Raw genomic sequence first — 19962 nt, forward strand, 5'->3', positions numbered from 1 at the left:
TGGACATTGTAAGACTGAAACTTGCCTATTTACACCCCATATATAAATATAAATTCAATTTTCTTATAATAATAGACGTCTGCTTTTGAATGGTATCTGAAAGAGCCTCCAGTCTTTTTAGTTCACTAATCAACCTTTATGTCTATTGGGTTGTGCTCTCCTAAGAAAACCCTTTTGTTCTTTTTCTTAGCTTCAGGACAGAGAATCGTATGTGACCTTGCTGGTTGGAGCCAAGTATGGTATCAGTCAGATAATCAACAATAAACTGAATATCATGACAACATTAGCAGAATTTGCTAACATCACCAGGATAGAGCTATGCCCAGAGTCTGAGAAAGTGAGCCTGGTGAAGGTCTACCTACAAGATATCAAGGTAATAGATCCACTGTACAACTCACAGCCAAACCACCAGGGCTCTTCTAGGGCAATTTTATATGATATTACATTTTTTTTCTTATTTTTTCCTTATTCCTATTGTAATGCTTATCAGGGAAATACACATTTATTTGAAGGGAAAGTTAAGCAGTTTTATATAGTAATGGTGAGTGTCTTCCCCACTAACTTGTCTAGCAGGCTAACAAACTAATGACTGGACCTCTGCCCACATGCACATCTAACTTGGTTTGTGTATGCCTTTGTATCATTAAACAGAGCAAACTTTTAGTTCACTGGCTCTGAAATTTAAATTCATTTCTACAGGAAATATTATTCAGAATTATTCAGTGAAGCATGATTTATGTTGAAAGAATAATAACTCTGTAAAAGATGACACACACTAAAAACAGTGAATTATTTTAACACTGCATGTGTAAAAGTGTCAATTCCATCCATCTTCATTATTCCTCAGAATATGTGTGGCAGGTGAAATATAAAGTTACTACACTTTTATAGAACTTTAGTATATTTTGCAACCTTTGGGTATATTTAATTATTTTCTTTAGTTTTGCTGACAAGATTTGTATTTTCTTAAAGCCTCTTTCTCTGTTGCTGGAGTCAAACAATGCAAAGGATATATCATGCCTTATTTCTGGATACTGCAAGCTGTTTGTGGATTCTGGAACTTCTGTATTTACATGGCTTGGTCATAACCAAGTGCATCGAGTGTCTGCTGAAGAAGGTAAGACTCCAAAACTGTAGGTTGTTACAGGGGCGTACCTAGAGTATTCGGCACCTGGGGCACCCCCCCCCCCAAACACTTTAAAACTGCATAGCTTCTATAGTTATATACTGACGCAGACATTGAAGGTGGTACAGCATTACTGTTATCATTATATACTGAGGCAGACATTGACGGTGGTACAGCATAACACCTACCACTATATACTGAGGCAGACATTGACGGTGGTAAAGCATAACACCTAACACTATGTACTGAGGCAGACATTGACGGTGGTACAGCGTAATCCCTATCACTATACATTGAGCCAGACACTGATAATAGTGCAGCATAACTCCTATCACTATATACTAAGCCAAACATTGATGTGGTGTAGGCCTACCACTTCATTGTCTGGCTTAGGGATGCACCGAAACATCCAGCATTTACCTGTCCGAAACCAAATATGACCCCCCCACCATAAAAAAAATCTCAGTTTTATTTAACCCCTTCAGGTCCGGGACGTACCTGGTACTTCCTGGTTACCGGTCACCGGTAGACCAGGATGTACCAGGTACGTCTCCTCCAAAAACCGCCCCCACATCGCCACAATCGTGGAGATCGTGGGGGCACTGCTGCTGCTGTCTGCCCAGGAATCTGGGCAGACAGCACAGCCTCTCTAAACCCGCCCCCAAGCCCACGATCACTCCCACGGAGTGATTCTCTAGGCAGAAACCGTGATTGCAGCTTCAGGGAAGGGGGTGGTGTGTGGGGACCTGACCCAACACCCCCCTGCTGCCTGATCGCTCCATGAGAGCGTCAGTGCAGCGTTAACCCCTTCAATGGGGCATTGAAGGGGTTAATTCCCGTTTTGTAGGGGGCTCTGCTGCTGGTGGTCTGCCAGGCAGACCAGCAACAGCAAAAACGAGCCCCCAGAAGTCCTTTGATCAGTCCTGTAGGACTGATCAAAGAGACTCCTGCCCTACAATCTCCAGTCTATGGGAGATTGTGTCCCAGCTGCCAGAGGCAGCTTCAGGGACAGGGAGACAGGGTTCACAGGGTTCACACTCATGTGGAGACCAGCCACCCCACCCCCTCCCTTGCTAAATTAACCCCTACCCCCCTCTTCCTCAATTAACCCCTTCAATGCTGCGATTGTGTATGACCCCCATCGCAGCATTGCAGGGCTTAATATTAGTCCCCACAAGCTTGTGGGGACTAAATATCAGTCAATGCTGTGCTTCAATGGAGCATCAGCATTGAAAGAGTTAAAAAAAATGTAAAAAATAATAATAATAATAATTAAAAAAAAATTAAAAATAAATAAATAAAAATAAAAATTAATAAAATCATAATAAAAAAAATAACAGCACTGACCTGAAAGTCCAGGGTGCTTCCAGGTCAAATGCTGGGCTGGGCTGATCAGATTGCTCCTGGCCAATAGGAGTGATCGGATCATCTATGGCAGCCCACGGATGACCCTGCTCTACAAAGAGAGAGGGGTCATCTAGGTTATTTATGAAAAAACACAAATTATTAATAAATAAAAAAATCATAATTATTACCTGATGACTTGTCAGTGACATTTTAAGTTGCTGATTATTGATCGGTCTCCCTGATTGATGTCAGCGGCCTAAACCTGTCACTTACAAATAATCTGATAAAAAAAAATATTTAAAAAAATGTAAATGCACATGTTCCAGTTTTGCCCTCATAGCTTCCTCAAAAAATGCATGAACCAAAAATGCATGGCCTTGTTGGACTCATGGGATGTTGGTGAACAAAATGTGGTGTTCCTCTGTTGCACTTATGGTGTGCAAGAAATTCAGTGCAACATTGAAATGTATGCGTTAAAAACGCAATAAAATAATTTCCCTGTGAAGTTTGGCAGACATCAGTGAAGAAATGGCTGGCTGAAAACTGTCAAAACTACCCTAGTTGAACACCTTGACTCATCTACTGTTCATAAATATATACTTTTATGGGGTAATTTACAGTGGGGGGCTTCCAAAATGTCCCAAAATAGGATATGGGCCCAGGAAACCAATTTCTGAAAATTCCAAATTTGAAAACTAAAATGCGCATGTTCCAGTTTTACCCTCATAGCTTCCTCAAAAAATGCATGAACCATGCATGTGAGGCCTTGTTGGAACCAGGGGGATGTTGGTGAACACAATTTGGTGTTTTTTTCTGCAGTTGCACATATTCTTTACAAAATATAATATAAAATATAAAGCAACATTGCAACATATGCTAAAAACCCCAAAAAATATAAAAATACCTCAAAATTTGGCAGCAATTGGCGATAAAATCCCTGTTTGAAAAGTGTCAAAATGACCCTAGTTGTACACCTTGACTTATCTACTGTTCATAAACATATAATTTTGGAGGGATAATCAGTATCTGTGACAACTATTGCAGTTATTAGACTACCATGCCAAATTTGAAAAAAATTACGTTTCAAAAACGTGATTCATGCCTTGCAATATTTGCCCTTTACTGGTCAAACTAGATAAAAATCCTGGCCATGTTGGGTGGTTTCCAAATCAGGACAACTTAATTAATATATTTGGGATAATTTTTTCCCATTGGTTCAATGTGTGTACAATTTGTATGTATACAAAACTGTAAAAAAATGCGTTTTTTTCATTTTTTCCCCACTTTTTCCAGTTTATTTCAAACAAAACAATGTACAACCCAGCTTAATATGGTTTCAAATGAAAGCCCTACTTGTGCTGAAAAAAACAATATATGATTTGTGTGGGTGCACCAATTGATAAGAGAGAAATTACAGTTGAAGAAAGACATGGCATTCTTCATGACATTTAGCGACACCCTAGTTTAAAAATCCCGGTCCTGAAGGGGTTAAAGTAAGAAACACAGCAAAATATATATATATATATATATATATGATTGTTAACAGCAATCACACTCCTATCATGCCCAGACATGCCCATATTCCAGCATGTACTAGCTGGCTTGGCATGATAGGAGTGTGATTGCTGTTAGCAATTATATATATATTGTTATTATTATTGTTCACATGTGAACTCAGCACTGGAGGCATAGAATCAGACATACAAATCCCGTATTTGCAGATATACAATAATAATGTATGGAAACATAGCAAGAGATAAAGCTACAGGCATATAGTTGCACAACCCAAAGCCAGCCCTGGCGTCCACACTGCCCACATAGAACCTGACCAGCACTAATTCACACTTTCATTCACATAATTAATTCACACAATAATTTATTCTCTCTCATTCACACAAATTTACACATTCATTAATGCATTCTCACACTCATTAATTATCTCCCTCATTCAGACAATTCATCCACTCATTCATTCATTCTCTTACTCATTCTCACTATCTACCTTTCCCCCTTTTCTACCCCTTCTCACTATCTACCCTCCCCTCCCCACTATCTACCCCCCTCCGCACTATCTACCCCCTCCCCTTCTCACTATCTACCCCCCCTCCTCACTATCTACCCCCCCTCTCCCCCTTTGTAGTTAAAGTTTTTTTACTTACCACCCTGCGGTGGGAGCACGACGCCTCAGTTTTCCTGCTCTGCCGCTGCTTCCTGCTGTGCCGCTGCGCTGCTTCACTGCTGAGTGGCGAAATATGACGTCATATTTCGGCGCTCAACATGACATGCCGGCACCGTGACGGAGTTAGAGGCCTCGCGAAGGAGACTGAGGGGCACCGAACGGTTGCTAGGCGCCCCTCTCTCTCCTCCGTGTGAAAAAAAAATTACGATGCTGCCGGGGATCCGGACATGTGGTCACCCTAGCCCGTGGCACCCCCCTGACAATGGGCACCCGGGGCAGACCGCCCCCGCCCCGCGCTAGGTACGCTACTGGGTTGTTATATGTTGTGGTATGAGGCTTTGGCTGTTTAAGCCTTTTTAGAGCATAGGGTTTTCTTTCTTTACCTTAGGTATAAGTAGCGATAAAACCTTGATTTTTTTATCATGGAGTTTAGGCTTCAGATATGCTATAAAGAGTTACTAGGAATTCATGTAGTTGGTAGGATACTTTTTAAAAAGTCGCCTGGATACCAGAAAGATCATTGACTGGTTCCAAATAAATATGTAATTTTATGTAATGTTTCCTTACATACGATTTCACACATTTGAAATTAAATATATTTGTATTAACTTCACGTATTTATTTTAAAAAGGTTATGAATCTCGAGTCTGCAGTGATTCAGAGGAATCATTTGAAGTTGATTCTCCTCTGAAGGTCTCATCAGATCGTCACTTTATGAAATACCCTAATATAAAACCACTAAAAGAAGAGGAGGAAGAAGGTAATGGAGAAGGTGATGAGGAAGAATGTGTTCATGAATTCAAACCAAAGCATGTCAAGAAAGACAGTGGTGTCGGAGAGCAAGAGAGCTATGACAAAGGGAATAATGATACAGACAGTATTTCTGAACCCTCTGATTCTGCCAATACTGAAAGTCAAGGTTACAAAATTAGCTGGTCAAGTGATTCAATTGATGCCCTCGAAGAAGATGACCTGGAAACATGTTCTTCAAGTAGACCAGAGTTCTTTCAGTTTTATACCCACAGCTTGAATAATATGACAATGGAAGACCAGAGTGTTTTTAATGACAATCAAGAACTAAAAGAAGACAGAAGGTTAGAATCAGATCCATTACTTTGTTTTTTGCAACCCAGCAACAGAACAGACACCATTATGGATTCATCAGAGCACATAGATACAGAGGGTAGAGATGAGGAGGAACCACTATGTTTTTCCCTTGAAAGTCAGTTTGTGGAAAGCAATATCATGGAATACTACAGCCTTTGCACCAATGTCTCACCAGCCAGTAGTGTGGACAAGAATATTCCCAGTAGCCCTGAGAACTGTGTGACAAATCCAGCCACTGAAAACAAACACATGAGTGCTTACAATATAGTTTTTAATGAAGGAGTGGAAGCACCCATCTTGGATCCTCCACCTGGTTTCGGGGACACCAGCTCTGATGAGGAATTTTTTGATGCTGCAGAAAGGTTTACACCAACTCTGACTTCATCAGGTAAGAACTGAATAAAAGTTTGTACTGTACTGTCCACAGTAGGGCATTAGCTCAGCCAGGACTAATCCAGACCCGTTGTTCCCCTCCTGACCAGTACAGAGAGCCACAAGACCCAGATGCTAAGTTTGGACTCCTCCTCACCTTACACTATGTGATCAGTGAGATAAATTAAAAAATATATAAAAAAAATTGAAAATGTAAAGATAGTTAAAAAAATAAAGAAAAATGTAATTAAAAATAAAATATTTTTATGAGGAAGTTCTAAAATTGGCGCTGTATCTTCCCAAACATCATTACATGAAAAAAGTTAAAGTACCAGCATTTCAATAGCCTGGGGTGTCTATTTTTCAAAAATGGTTTGATTAGGTAAAATTGAATTAGCTGGTTTCAAAGATGTCACAAATAATGAATAGGTCAAATGTGACCTTTTAACACGCAAACAACCAACCAAACCAATCATGGGTGGTATGACTATACTCAGGGGATGTTCCTGAACACATATTGGGGTATTGTTTGGCAGTGACATATACCAGGAACAATAAATTAATACCTGAAGTACTATGTGTGTGAAGCAAAAAAACTACTACTACAAACTTTGGCAAAAGCTGGTAAAATTAGTGTATGAAATGGTTAAAATACAAGCATTTGAAATACCCTGGGGTGTCTAGTTTTAAAAAATATATGGTTTCATTGGGTAAATTGATGTCTGAAATAGGGCATGGGCACAGGATCACCAAATTTTACCTCCCAAATGTGGCTCTTTTTTCCCCAAACAGCAAGGCAAATCCATGCATGGGTGGTATATCTGTACTGGTGAACACATATAGGGCGTTGGACATATACCAGGAGCTGTATATTCATACCTGAAGACCAATGTGTTTGGAAAACACACACACAAAAGAAATACTGCCACAAAGTTTGAAAAAGGCTGGTGGTAAAATGTGTCCATGGAAAGAGTTAAAATACCAGCATTTGAAGTAACCTGGGGTTTTGTAAGGAACCAGTAACCAGACTGACACAAAAGTAAAAAATAAAAAAATCCTTTATTATATAAGTAGCAAAAACTAGGTCAGCAGTGTCAGGGTACAATAGAAAGGAATCAGGAGCCGGAAGGGTAATCACGCAAAGCCAGGTCGTACATCGGAAAACGAGAGCAAACAAAAAAAGGCAATGGAAACCTGCATTGAGCAGTGTCACACCATTGGGGAGATAAACTAGAGATTTTGCAGCAGAGGGGCTGCAGCCTCCTTGGACCTGCCAACCTTACCCAGAACATGCATACATAGGTCAACTAGGAGACAATACACATGTATTATGCATCCTTGGTTGCTCAATGAATGCTTATATTTAGTGTTGATACTCTAGTTGTCTGTCACTGATTACTTCTTTTCATTCTTCTCAGGTTCAAAATCAGTTTACAGTACAGATAAAACAATGTTTCCTTATCCAGAAAATACATATATGGGAAAAAAGCAAAAGGATTTAAGAAGGCCAACAAAACTTTTGAGAAAAAGGCGGTCATACTTACAGACAGACTACACATCTCAAGTCACATTTCCTTTGTCACCATCCAGTTCTTCAGAGGCTATAGATCATGTGTGTTGTTATGAGAAAGAATCTCACATGTCTGTTGGTTCACATTCACCAACAGTATCTTCTCTAAAAGACACCAAGGGAGAGCCTGCCCTGTTAGAAACTAAACCACTTTTCCAGCACAAACCCATACTAAAAACCAAAGCACCTTCACCAAACATAATGGAAATGGAACCTGACACCATGGAAATAAAGTCTGTGACAGACACTGTGACATCATCTGTCTCCGCTATTCGTTTCAGAGGTGACTCCACCACAGAAGAGACAGAACAAAGAAGTACATGTTATCAAACCAGTATTCATAATCAAGAGACCTCCCCCGCTTCACCCAACTGGATGATCTCAGAGTTCAGTGGTCGAGCCAGTCCCTCCCAAATATCTCTACAACTGGACGACCAACCTGATTCCAGTCCAACGTCATTCAGTTGCAGTGACAATAATTTAGTTAACACCTCCAAAGATAGAAAAATATTAGATGACTTTGAGACAGAGATGAAAACATTTGAAGACACGTGTAAAAACAGAATTCACGATGAAACAATTGATGAACAAACTGGTTTTAATTCTAACTCAGATCCTTTAGGAATGAAGTCACTTTTTTTCACTCAGCCAGAAGAACCAATATCTTTCATGAATTGTGTAGGAAGACCTAACTCTCCTGGCTGTAAAAACAACAGAAACTGTGTAATTTTGGTATCCAATGGTGAAAATGTGCCTCATGGTGATGAGGAAGAACATATGGTACGGTACACATCAGCATCAGAAGTAGAGAATGCACCTGATATGACTGAATGCTGGAGAGTTGACACGGATGCATCCGCAACTACTTCCCAAACAGCACTATGCACTTTAGAACTTTCTCATGATGAGGAGGCAGAGGATTGTGCACTTTCAGTAAATTCAAAAACCCAATCAGGGAGACAGAACCTAGTTGATTCTTCTCTTGAAAGTTTTAGACTGAACTATAGTGAATGCAGTATGGAAAATGCAAGTGACATGGCACACAATTCAGATCTAAAAAAATATAATGAAGCTAGAGTAACAAAACCTGGAAACTGCAGCTGCCAGTTATCTTACGCTAGCTGTTTTCGTGGTGTAGATGCTGAGACTGATGATGATATGGTAGCACCAGAACCCCTGATCTCCTCATTACCAATGACAATTCCTCCTGTATCAGAAAACAGATTGTTTGTAGAAAACAACCATATTGCAACAAATGGCATCAGTGATGGAAAAGATCATCATGAAGTTCTCAATCTCTTAAGAGCTAGAATAGAAGGCACACCCTCTGGCTATGGCAAGCTGCAAGATAGTGTGCTGGACCTGCAAAACATTTTAGAAGATTATAAAAACAAGGGGAAGGTGCACCCCCAAGACAAATGTGGTATAGCTTTTTCTGAACAAAAGTTATCTCTTTCTGGTGTGTCTCGTAAGATGATGTCTACCTCCCAAAAGATTCTGAGATCAGACCAATCATCCGAAGAGATGTATCGAGCAGCAGAAGAAACACTCGTCATTCTTATACACACGACAGAGGTTTGCCTCCAGTTTTCCAGTTGTGTTCGATGCAGTAAACGTCAGCAGGATGTCCATGTTAACCTTCAAGATCTTATATGCACTTATAATCAATTAGTCCAGGCGGCCAAAAAGACCTCGGAGACTGAAGGCAGAGACTTACATCTTAAACTTTTGTCTCGCCAGTGCACTGCTCTTACTGCTGCTGTTTTTTGCCTGACACAACACTACAGGACACTGTTATCGTTGTGAAATGAAACATTTCAAAAATGCTTTCACAAACAGTGATTTACTAAACATTTGCACAATTTTGCTATGACAAATCTAGATCGTACATCATAGAACAGTATGCAGGTTAAAATAGTCACACAGTAGATCACTGTTCTAGCAGTGTTTTTTGTTTTGTTTGATTAGAACATTTAAGTTTTGCTAACTTCATGGAATAAAATGAATGTCTCTGTTTTCCAGCAGATCTAGCCCGGTCAGTTAGTTAGTATTTACAGCACCAACTAGTATACCCTGCCAATAAGATCAGTATTGCCTTACAGATGTCTTGCATTTGGATCAGTGGATATTTGCACAAACTATAGGGGTTATGTAAACAAAATGGTACAAAGGTACAAAGTTTAAAAAGTAGTCTTATTACTATAGCTATCATTGAAATTGTCCAATCAGCAGCAACATAAAATTGGTTGCTATGCTGATAAGACCTCTTTTTAAACTTCATGTCACAATAATTTTGGCATATTTGAGCCCCAATGCATATGGTAATAGATATGTACATCCACATGATCACGTATTGTAATATAATTTAGCAGTATTATAGCTTTAACTTATAAAATATTTTCAGATTTATTCTACTTGTATGAATAACATATTTAGGCACCAAAGAACTATGAAAATATCAGATAAACAGTTGTATATATTTTGATTACAAATAAAGAGTATCATTTTTGTTTTGTTATTAAAGTTATTAGCAGAATATTTTTCTTTAGTTAAAAAGATGTAACTATAATATATGCTTCATGTATTTTTTTTTTAAAGTTATATACTGTTGCATTATGCTACCAAACATTATATTGTGTATATACCTGTGTGTGTGTCTGTATATATATATATATATATACCGTATTGGCTCGGATATAGGCCGCCCCCGTATATAGGCCGCACCCTAAAAGTTTGGTGCTTTTTTTAAAAAGCACCAAAAAAACATGCTGCCACTCTGTCTCCCCCCCCCCGAGATATGCTGCCACTCTGTCTCTCCCCCCCCCGAGATATGCTGCCACTGTCCTCCTCCCCCCTCGAGATATGCTGCCACTGTCCTCCTCCCCCCTCGAGATATGCTGCCACTGTCCTCCTCCTCCACCCCCCCCGAGATATGCTGCCACTCTGCCCCCCCGACTTACCAGAGGAGACTCCCGGGTGTCTTGCGGGGGCGGCGGGGGACATCTACGCAATACGCGTACACAACTTCCGGGGCCGGCACTCAGCTGATGTGACGGCACCGGAAGTTGTGTACGCGTATTGCGTAGATGTCCCCCGCCGGCCCCGCAAGACACCCGGGAGTCTCCTCTGGTAAGTCTTGGGGGCAGAGGTAAAACGCATCGTGCGGACCATCCGCACGATGCGCTTAGACAACCTCCTGTGCCGGCACCCCCCCCCCGTGGAAAGTGCTGGCAGGGGAGGCTGTCTGAGCGTATCGGGGAGTAGGATGCAGGTCCCCTGCACCGCTCCGGGGGATCTGTATCCTAACCCTGCCCGGCACCCGGGACTGCATGTCCTGGGCGTCGGGCGCTAGACCCCGAATATAGGCCGCACCCCCACTTTAAAGACTTAAAGTGTCGGGAAAAAGTGCGGCCTATATTCGAGCCAATACGGTATATATATCCACAAAGTAAACTTGAAGTAAAATTAAACTTGATTTCTTAAAAAAAAAATGTGATTTCATTGTGTGGTGAGTGGACTTGAGAATCCAGGATCTTTTTTCAGCAGTTGTACATATACTGTGTAAGCAAGTGTGTATGAAAAAAGGCTGCCACAAGCTTTGAAAGATATTGGTGGTGCAATCCTTGTCCTAGTGAAAACTTAGGTTGTTTTCAGAAACAGAAAACAAATACAATATATAATGCTTGTCGGTACAAAAAGAGTTTTTAGTTCTACAAATTCATAGCAAAAATGGCAAGAAGCTCTTAAAGTTACAATATAGCCGTGATCATGAAGTTTACTCTTATATTACACATAGTTATAAGAAAATATATTTTGACTTGTGGGCCTGCAATAAGTTATTTCAGGACACCATGGATCCATTGATAAATAAATGTTGGTTTACGAGAGAGAGGGGAGAGATGAGAGAGAGAGAGAGAGAGAGGGGCAGTAGTGTATGGGCCAGTTACTGACTGCCCATTTATCTCTGAAATTGCCAGCTCCCAATTGTGATGTATTGAAGCACAGGCCACGATATGACATCATGTCCCAGAGCTCTGCTTCAATATATCCCAAAGGTGGCTGGATTATCCTGTTGATCTTTAACGGTCCTGTGGACCATTTTTGGAAAATGCAACAAATACTTTAACAAATAATTGCATGCTGTTAAAAAAAAGGGAAAATACTCTTCATAGGACACTACCTACAATGCCAAGCATGTGAACAAAGCAGGGTCCTCTTGGATTTTGAAATAAACTTTCCTTGAGATAAGCTGATACATTCATGAATGTTACAAACATTAACTATACTCTCTAGCTTGTTAAGCAAGCATACCTTATCTGTTTTCTAAATGTATTTCTTCCTTTTAAGGTCAAATCACATAAAACAATGCAACAACGTACAATGCTCTTGTGTCAAGTGACTATTAAGTGTTTGCAGTGGCGACTCAAGAAACAATATATAGGGGGGGCACACAAGATACCACAGTCAAACTGGGGGGGCATTAATAATTTCCAAAAGTAATGTGCTATGGAATTATACTTTTGTTATTGGGCTAAAATAATACTTGATCATTCAACATGGGAAGCCTGAAGCCACAACTGAGTGCGACTAATCCTTGAAATAAATATTATAACACAATACATAACTTTTCCACTAAATGATTTCAGGGCCTTGTAACGTTTTGTCCCCTGAAGTCACTACAACTTCAGGAGGGCATTTTATCTCTGGATAAATATAAATTAAATAATTCCTACTGTAAGTTAAGTGCCAGGAAACAGATGACCAAACACACACACCAAGACAGGCTCTGTCACACCGACACCCAGACACACACACCAGGACAGGCTCTGCCACACCGACAACCAAACACACACACCAGGAAAGGCTCTGTCACACCGACACCCAGACACACACACCAGGACAGGCTCTGCCACACTGACAACTGAACACACACACCAGGACAGGCTCTGTCACACCGACACCCAGACACACACACCAGGACAGGCTCTGTGACACTGACAACTGAACACACACACCAGGACAGGCTCTGTCACACCGACACACACACCAGGACAGGCTCTGCCACACCGACAACCAAACACACACACACACACCAGGACAGGCTCTGCCACACAGACACACACACAACAGGACAGGCTCTGTCACACCGACACCCAGACACACACACCAGGACAGGCTCTGCCACACTGACAACTGAACACACACACCAGGACAGGCTCTGTCACACCGACACCCAGACACACACACCAGGACAGGCTCTGTGACACTGACAACTGAACACACACACCAGGACAGGCTCTGTCACACCGACACCCAGACACACACCAGGACAGGCTCTGCCACACCGACAACCAAACACACACACACACACCAGGACAGGCTCTGCCACACAGACACACACACAACAGGACAGGCTCTGTCACACCGACACCCAGACACACACACCAGGACAGGCTCTGCCACACTGACAACTGAACACACACACCAGGACAGGCTCTGTCACACCGACACCCAGACACACACACCAGGACAGGCTCTGTGACACTGACAACTGAACACACACACCAGGACAGGCTCTGTCACACCGACACCCAGACACACACCAGGACAGGCTCTGCCACACCGACAACCAAACACACACACACACCAGGACAGGCTCTGCCACACAGACACACACAACAGGACAGGCTCTGTCACACCGACACCCAGACACACACACCAGGACAGGCTCTGCCACACTGACAACTGAACACACACACCAGGACAGGCTCTGTCACACCGACACCCAGACACACACACCAGGACAGGCTCTGTGACACAGACACACACACCAGGACAGGCTCTGTCACACCAACACCCAGACACACACACCAGGACAGGCTTTGTCACACCGACACCCAGACACACACACCAGGACAGGCTCTGTCACACCGACACCCAGACACACACACCAGGACAGGCTCTGCCACACCAACAACCAAACACACACACACACCAGGACAGGCTCTGCCACACAGACACCCACACACATCAGGACAGGCTCTGCCACACCCACATCCAAACACACACACACACACACACACACCAGGACAGGCTCTGACACACCAACACCCAAACACACACCAGGACAGGCTCTGCCATACCAACACCTATACACACACACCGAGGACAGGCTCTGCTACACTGATAACCAAAAACACACAAACAGCAGGACACAATCTACGTCACAGATGTCTACATCAGGATGGATTTTTCACACTGCATTGTCGTTTATACCCCCTTAGTGTTTTTGCCCCTTGTGTATTGATGCCCCTGCTGCCCATATATATTAACATTAGCCCCAGTTGCCGATAGTAGGTATAGATCAACACCAAGCTTTGCATGTATAGATCAACTGAAATTCACTTGTGATCTCAAATAAACAGAATCAGACGTACAAATCCTGTATTTGCAGGTATACAATAGTATATGAAACGTAGCATTGCAGGTATAGATCAAATAAATACATGGAAACAGCATTGCAGGTATTAATCAACTGAATAAGACATATTAACCCTGTATTTGCAGGTATACATAAATAATGTATGGAAACATAGCATAGCAGATATGGATCTACAGAATAACACACAACCCCAGCTTTGCAGGTTTAGATCAATTGGAATTCACAAAAAAACACGTAATTAAAAGGTATATTTAAAACCCCCTAAATTACACGCATAAATCACAGGTTGCATACCCCAAAGCCAGCCCTGGCGTCTACACTGCAATCACACTCCTATCATACCCAGGCAACCAGTAAATGCTGGTACCTAGGCATGATGGGACTGTGCTTGCTGTTAGCAATCACACTCCTATCATGCCAAGTCAGCCAGTACATGCTGGTACAGGGTGGCTGTAAGTGATGTGCAGACCCCATACTGCTGGCAGCATCAATACACAAGGGGGGCAGCTAGCTAGGTTTCAGCATGTACTGGCTGACTTGGCATGATAGGAGTGTGATTGCTAACAGCAATCACAGTCCCATCATGCCTAGGTTCCAGCATTTACTGGTCGGATGTGTAAGTGCTGGAAACTAGGCATGATGGGACTTTGATTGCTGTTAGCAATCACACTCCTATCATGCCAAGTCAGCCAGTACATGCTCGAGGTGCGGCCCGCGTAAGATCGGTTGGACTGGCTGGCGATCTTACGCGGGCCGTACCTCGAGGTCTCGCGGGCTGCATTTGGCCCGCGGGCCGCATGTTGGACGCCCCTGCCTTATCACTTTCTAACCCCCTCTCCCTCCCTTATCACGTTCTAACCCCCTCTCCCTCCCTTATCACTTTCTAACCCCTCTCCCTACTCACTATCTACCCTCCCCCTTTGTAGTTCTCTCACCTTTAGGTCCAGCGACGGGAGCACAAGGCTTCTATCTTCGTTCTCTGCTGCGGTGGCCGCTGCTGAGCGCCGAAATATGACGTCATATTTCGGCGCTCAGGATGGCACCGCGATGGAGGTAGAGGCCTCGTGGAGGAGAATGGGGGGCGCCGAGCGGTTGCTAGGCGCCCCTCTCTCTCCTCCGCATTAAAAAAAAAAAAGACGGGATTTAAAGTCGAATTGCGACTTTTTTCCGAATTCGGCAGGGGGGCAACAGGGGGGGCTAGGATTAACCTAGGGGGGGCAATTGCCCCCCCTTGCCCCCCTGTAGTGACGCCACTGCAGTGTTTGCATCACAAATAGCCTTTATCAAGGGCATCATGACTTCCCCCTATTTGAGTGGTCATGTATCAGTTTTATTACTGTTTTTTGGGGCATGTGATTATTTATTATATGTTTTCCCCTTTATAGGAGTGTATTTACTTAGTGCCCTCTTATGATAGAGGGGAGCCTCTGTCAATTGAATATGCGTGTAGATCACATGTAAAACTCAAGGGGTGACCTAGTTAAAACCAGTCTGGAGGGTGGCTGTTGCTTAATTAGTATAGATGGCTGGTCAGGGGCCTTTGTAGCAGAATAAAATCAGAAGACAGATGAAAAAGCCCAAATGCGCTGCTGGAAAATATTTTTGCAATATCCTGCTAAAAAGATCTCCTTACCTTTGTGATAATTGTATTGACTTCTCTGCTACCTATTCCTGCCTAAAGGACCGACATGCTGAAGAAAGCTGTGCTGGTTTGTGTGATGGCTTAATTTCTAAACCCCCATGAATCCCCATAAATCTTAAAACAATGGGAAAAATCTGGAAATAAACCCAATTTTTCACGTTGTTTCCTCGATGTCGAGGCATTCAGCAACACCCCGAGATCGGCAGTAGGGGCCCTCCCCGGGCATCAATGTCTGTCATACACTGCATGACGGTGGACACCTGTTTTGAAAGAGTTTAGGAGACGATCAACGACATTTAGAGACACCGAACACCAACCCCAGCACACACTGTGACCACTCCGGAGAGTGATCACAACCGTCACTGAGAGATTTTGCCACTCGCAAGATGGCGGCCTGTCCTTTAAAAAAAATTATGAAGTTGAAAAAGTTACTGCATTCAACCATGCAAGTCAATGGAGCCCAGCTTTCTAATAACAATGTGATTAGTAAAAAGAAATAATAAGGGGGAAAAAAATTGTAAAAAAAAAATAATAATTTTTTTTTTTTTATCTTAAAACAATTCTTGCATGGAAAGAGTTAAGATACCGGCATGTTAAAAGCCCATGGGGTGTCTACTTTTTAAAAAAATGTATGATTTGGTAAATTGAATTGGCCGGATTCAACAATTAACACAGGGGGAATGATGACCACATGTCTAATTTCCAATATGAAAAATGCACCTGTCCCAAATGTGGCCTTTTAGCTCCCAAACAACCCGACAAACCCGTGCATGTGGGGTATCACTGGAAAGAGTTAAAATAGCAGCATTTGAACTACCCTGGGATGTCTAATTTTTAAAATATATGGTTTTTGGGGCACATTGAATTAGCCAGGCTCTAAGATGTACCAAATAGGGCATGGGCAGTGGATCACCAAATGTCAAACTTCAGCATAGAAAAATGCGCATGCCACAAATGTGGCCCTTTTGCCCCCAAACAGCCATGCAAACCAATGCATGGGTGGTATCACTGTACTCAGGAGATATTACAAATCATATATTGGGATTTTGTGTGACAGTGACATATACCAGGAGCTGTTAATTCATACCTGTATAAAATGTGTGTGGGGAAAAAAAAAAAAAGCAAAAAAATGACTACCACAAAGTTTGACAAAGACTGGTGGTAGAATTAGTGCATTAGAGTTAAAATACTAGTACTTGAAATGCCATGGGGTGTCTAGTCTTCAAAAATATATGGTTAATAATCAAAATTATCAGATTTGGAAAAAATGGTTTTGAAATAGCCAAAGGCTACTTGTACTTATTGCCCCATAACGTGCAGAAAAAAGCATAAAAACATAAAAACATTGGGTATTTCTAAACTCAGGACAAATAGTAGAATCTATTTAGCAGGTTTTCTCATTAGCTTTTATTGATGAGTAAAAGATTTTTCAAGTTAAGGTGAGAAAAATTCATTTTTTTGTCTCGATTTTTCACATTTTATACTTTTTTTCATAGTAAATTATATGATCAAAATAATGATATCTAAAGAAAGCCATATTTTGTTTTTAGATCTTAATTTATCTAGCACTATTTTCAATGACGTATCTATGGAGGGTTTTTGAAAATAATTACCCTAACACATTATTACATTATTCAAGCTGTCATCTTCACTGGGAGAATTATTGAGTTTTTGAGGAGGAATTGTTCATGTATTCTAGACTTTGAACAGCAAGCAGTGGATCTTAGATCCAGATTTATAGAGAACGTGTCCATTATTAGGGCCTATAAGAAATTAGAAGGATTAGAAGAACACTTGAGAGACTGGTCCACAATAGGAAAGTGGAGATGAATAGTAACAATAGGGAGAGCAGTGATGAGCGTTTGATGCCCTTGATGTTTATAACTGATTATAGCCTGGAAATAAAAAAAATAAATCATAGCCACAACTCAAAATAATCTATGTATCCTTAGACTGAAAATTAAGCAATGCTTTTGGCAGAGATATTATATAAAATGTTTCAAGGAAGCTTCATTACATAATCTCCTATTTACCTGAAGCCTCTGGGGTTAAAACAGGGTGTGCTTGGTTAACCATGGTGGGTGTGTATCCATGTGGCGGGAAAAACTTGCACGTTCCAAGTTTGTCTTGGAGACCTTTCACTCTGCTTTTAAAAATCAGTATTTTAAAATGAAGATTTATGTAAATGTCAGACCAGCAGACGTTTGCATTAACACACAACGGAACACATCTCTGACATTAACACCAACAACCCAAAAATCACCTAGTTATTGTGATTGTTCAGGAGGTGAGGTCAACTACTTTTCCTGTATGGGTATTGGGGAATGCTGTTTAGGTGTTTGAGCCGGTACATTAAAGTGTTACTCAATAGACAAGAAGATTTTTGCATTTTAAAGTTAATTACCAAGGCTCCTATGAGTGTGAACATGAAATGGAAACTTAATTATTATGTTAAATGACTAAAAGGTGGTATTATTAGACCCATAGTCTAATGGCTTTCGTTTTTATTTTCAGTAACTGACAATCTTTCATTATAAATACCTTTATGTTTTGATAATGATTTTTATGTAGTCACTATTTTTCTCTCCAAATGGTATGCATGTGGTTTATTATATAATTCACTGCTGTTATGTACATTTGCATTCATGATCAGTATTTGCCATGTTTGGACCTGTGGGGGGTAAACCATGTGTCTACTGAAGCAATAATCTTCAATAAATATTGTATTTTTTATCATCTCGACACTGCGGAGTGCGTGGATACCAGCGCCTTCAATGAATAAACATAACTTCCTAGCACTCCCAGTATATCTTTTATTGCACTGGTCCTTTAAAATAAACATATGTGACTTTTTTTAAGTAGTTGTAGTTTTTATTTAGCAGCGATGGGCTTTTGTTTTCAAAATCGGTTGCTGGGGGTTCTCTTTAGACACTTGCCTCTTCTAAAGGTGTTGTTAGTAAGTGGGAAATGCAGTTCTGCCAAACAATTGGAAATATATTGTCACTTATTTTCAGTCAATTGTTTTTTGTAGTTGAATTTGGAATTTAAGAATGCTTCAGAAACATTAATTTGCGGTCTCTGAGCACAATCTATTGGCTGTTTTTGGTCATGGGAAACTATGTGATTCAATAATAAGTTTATGTGCTGTATATTTAATTGGAGATGAAATGTGGTGTGATGTGGTGGCCCCATGTCTGCTTTCTGTATATCGCTTACACTGATGTCTTTAGACGATACACATGGGGTAAGTGTACAAGCGCATGTTCTTTGGTAGCCACAGGTGGCTTAAGATCATCAGTGGATGATCTTCACAACTTCTGATTTGGTTCACTACCAATGTACGGGTCTTAATTCTGTATTTAAATGGGTAACGTCCTCACAGTGAATCTCTGAAGCTAGGCCAAGCCAAGAGAATTCCAGAGAAGCAATGTCCTCACCTCCAGCCCCATCCCTGTCTATAAAGTCTCTGCTTTATATTACATTAATGCGCCTCATAAAAATCTTTAAATAAATATTAGTAATGAATTAGCCTGCCTTACAATAAAAGTAATTGAGGCTGTGTTGGTTCGTTGAGAGTTGGAAAATATCCCAGGCAGAGCTCAACAAAAGAACGTTTGGGTTTGTTGAAGCCCGGAATCAGTATAACCCTATTACACTAAGGGGCTCCTTTTGGAGTAGAGCCATGATGCTCGAAAACATAGAGGGCATTAACATAAAAGGTCACCAACTTGTAGATGTATCGTTCAGAAGCAGCGTACTGGTCATTTCACGCCAAAATTTATTTTGTTACTCAGTGAGAGCAGACTGGCCATTAACCGCGACAAATTATTAAAAAAAAATATATATATATATAATAATCTAGGCAGTTGTATAAAATCAAAATTTTCAGTGTCAAATACATAAATAAATGCTGCCCTCTTCTTCATATACTATCTGACTCTTTTGCATCTTCGCCTCCCCCCATTTCCCAAGGGATCCAATCCTGAACCCAATCCACACATTTCAGTTAATCGTCATCGAACAGAGGTCGGCTATGACGGTGCCGCGGCTTGGAGACGTGTCTTTGGCGTGCTCGAGGCCATCTTTGTTAAGGGCAAGGGGAATCTGTACACCATACTTTTGCTGAATTACGTACACAATATTACGCTGTAATAGCGCATACGTTTCTTTTATGCTT

The 19962-nt window shown here is 41.3% G+C and overlaps 1 protein-coding gene across 1 annotated transcript in view; it reads left to right on the forward strand.

The window, feature by feature from the left end:
* LOC149285061 (FERM and PDZ domain-containing protein 1-like) overlaps positions 1 to 9507 on the forward strand; it is a 33479-nt gene extending 23972 nt beyond the window's left edge. Inside the window, exons 13-17 of the mRNA XM_089495856.1 lie at positions 191 to 373; positions 973 to 1117; positions 5284 to 5439; positions 5476 to 6147; positions 7550 to 9507. Of these exons, the coding sequence (XP_089351982.1) occupies positions 191 to 373; positions 973 to 1117; positions 5284 to 5439; positions 5476 to 6147; positions 7550 to 9507 (3114 nt within the window). The remainder of the gene's footprint in view (positions 1 to 190; positions 374 to 972; positions 1118 to 5283; positions 5440 to 5475; positions 6148 to 7549) is intronic.
* Positions 9508 to 19962: the final 10455 nt, after the last annotated feature.

The sequence above is a fragment of the Sceloporus occidentalis genome, unplaced genomic scaffold (assembly GCF_023333645.1).
Source record: "Sceloporus occidentalis isolate IW3139 unplaced genomic scaffold, rSceOcc1.0.p SCAF_85, whole genome shotgun sequence".
NCBI classification, from domain to species: Eukaryota; Metazoa; Chordata; class Lepidosauria; order Squamata; family Phrynosomatidae; genus Sceloporus; species Sceloporus occidentalis.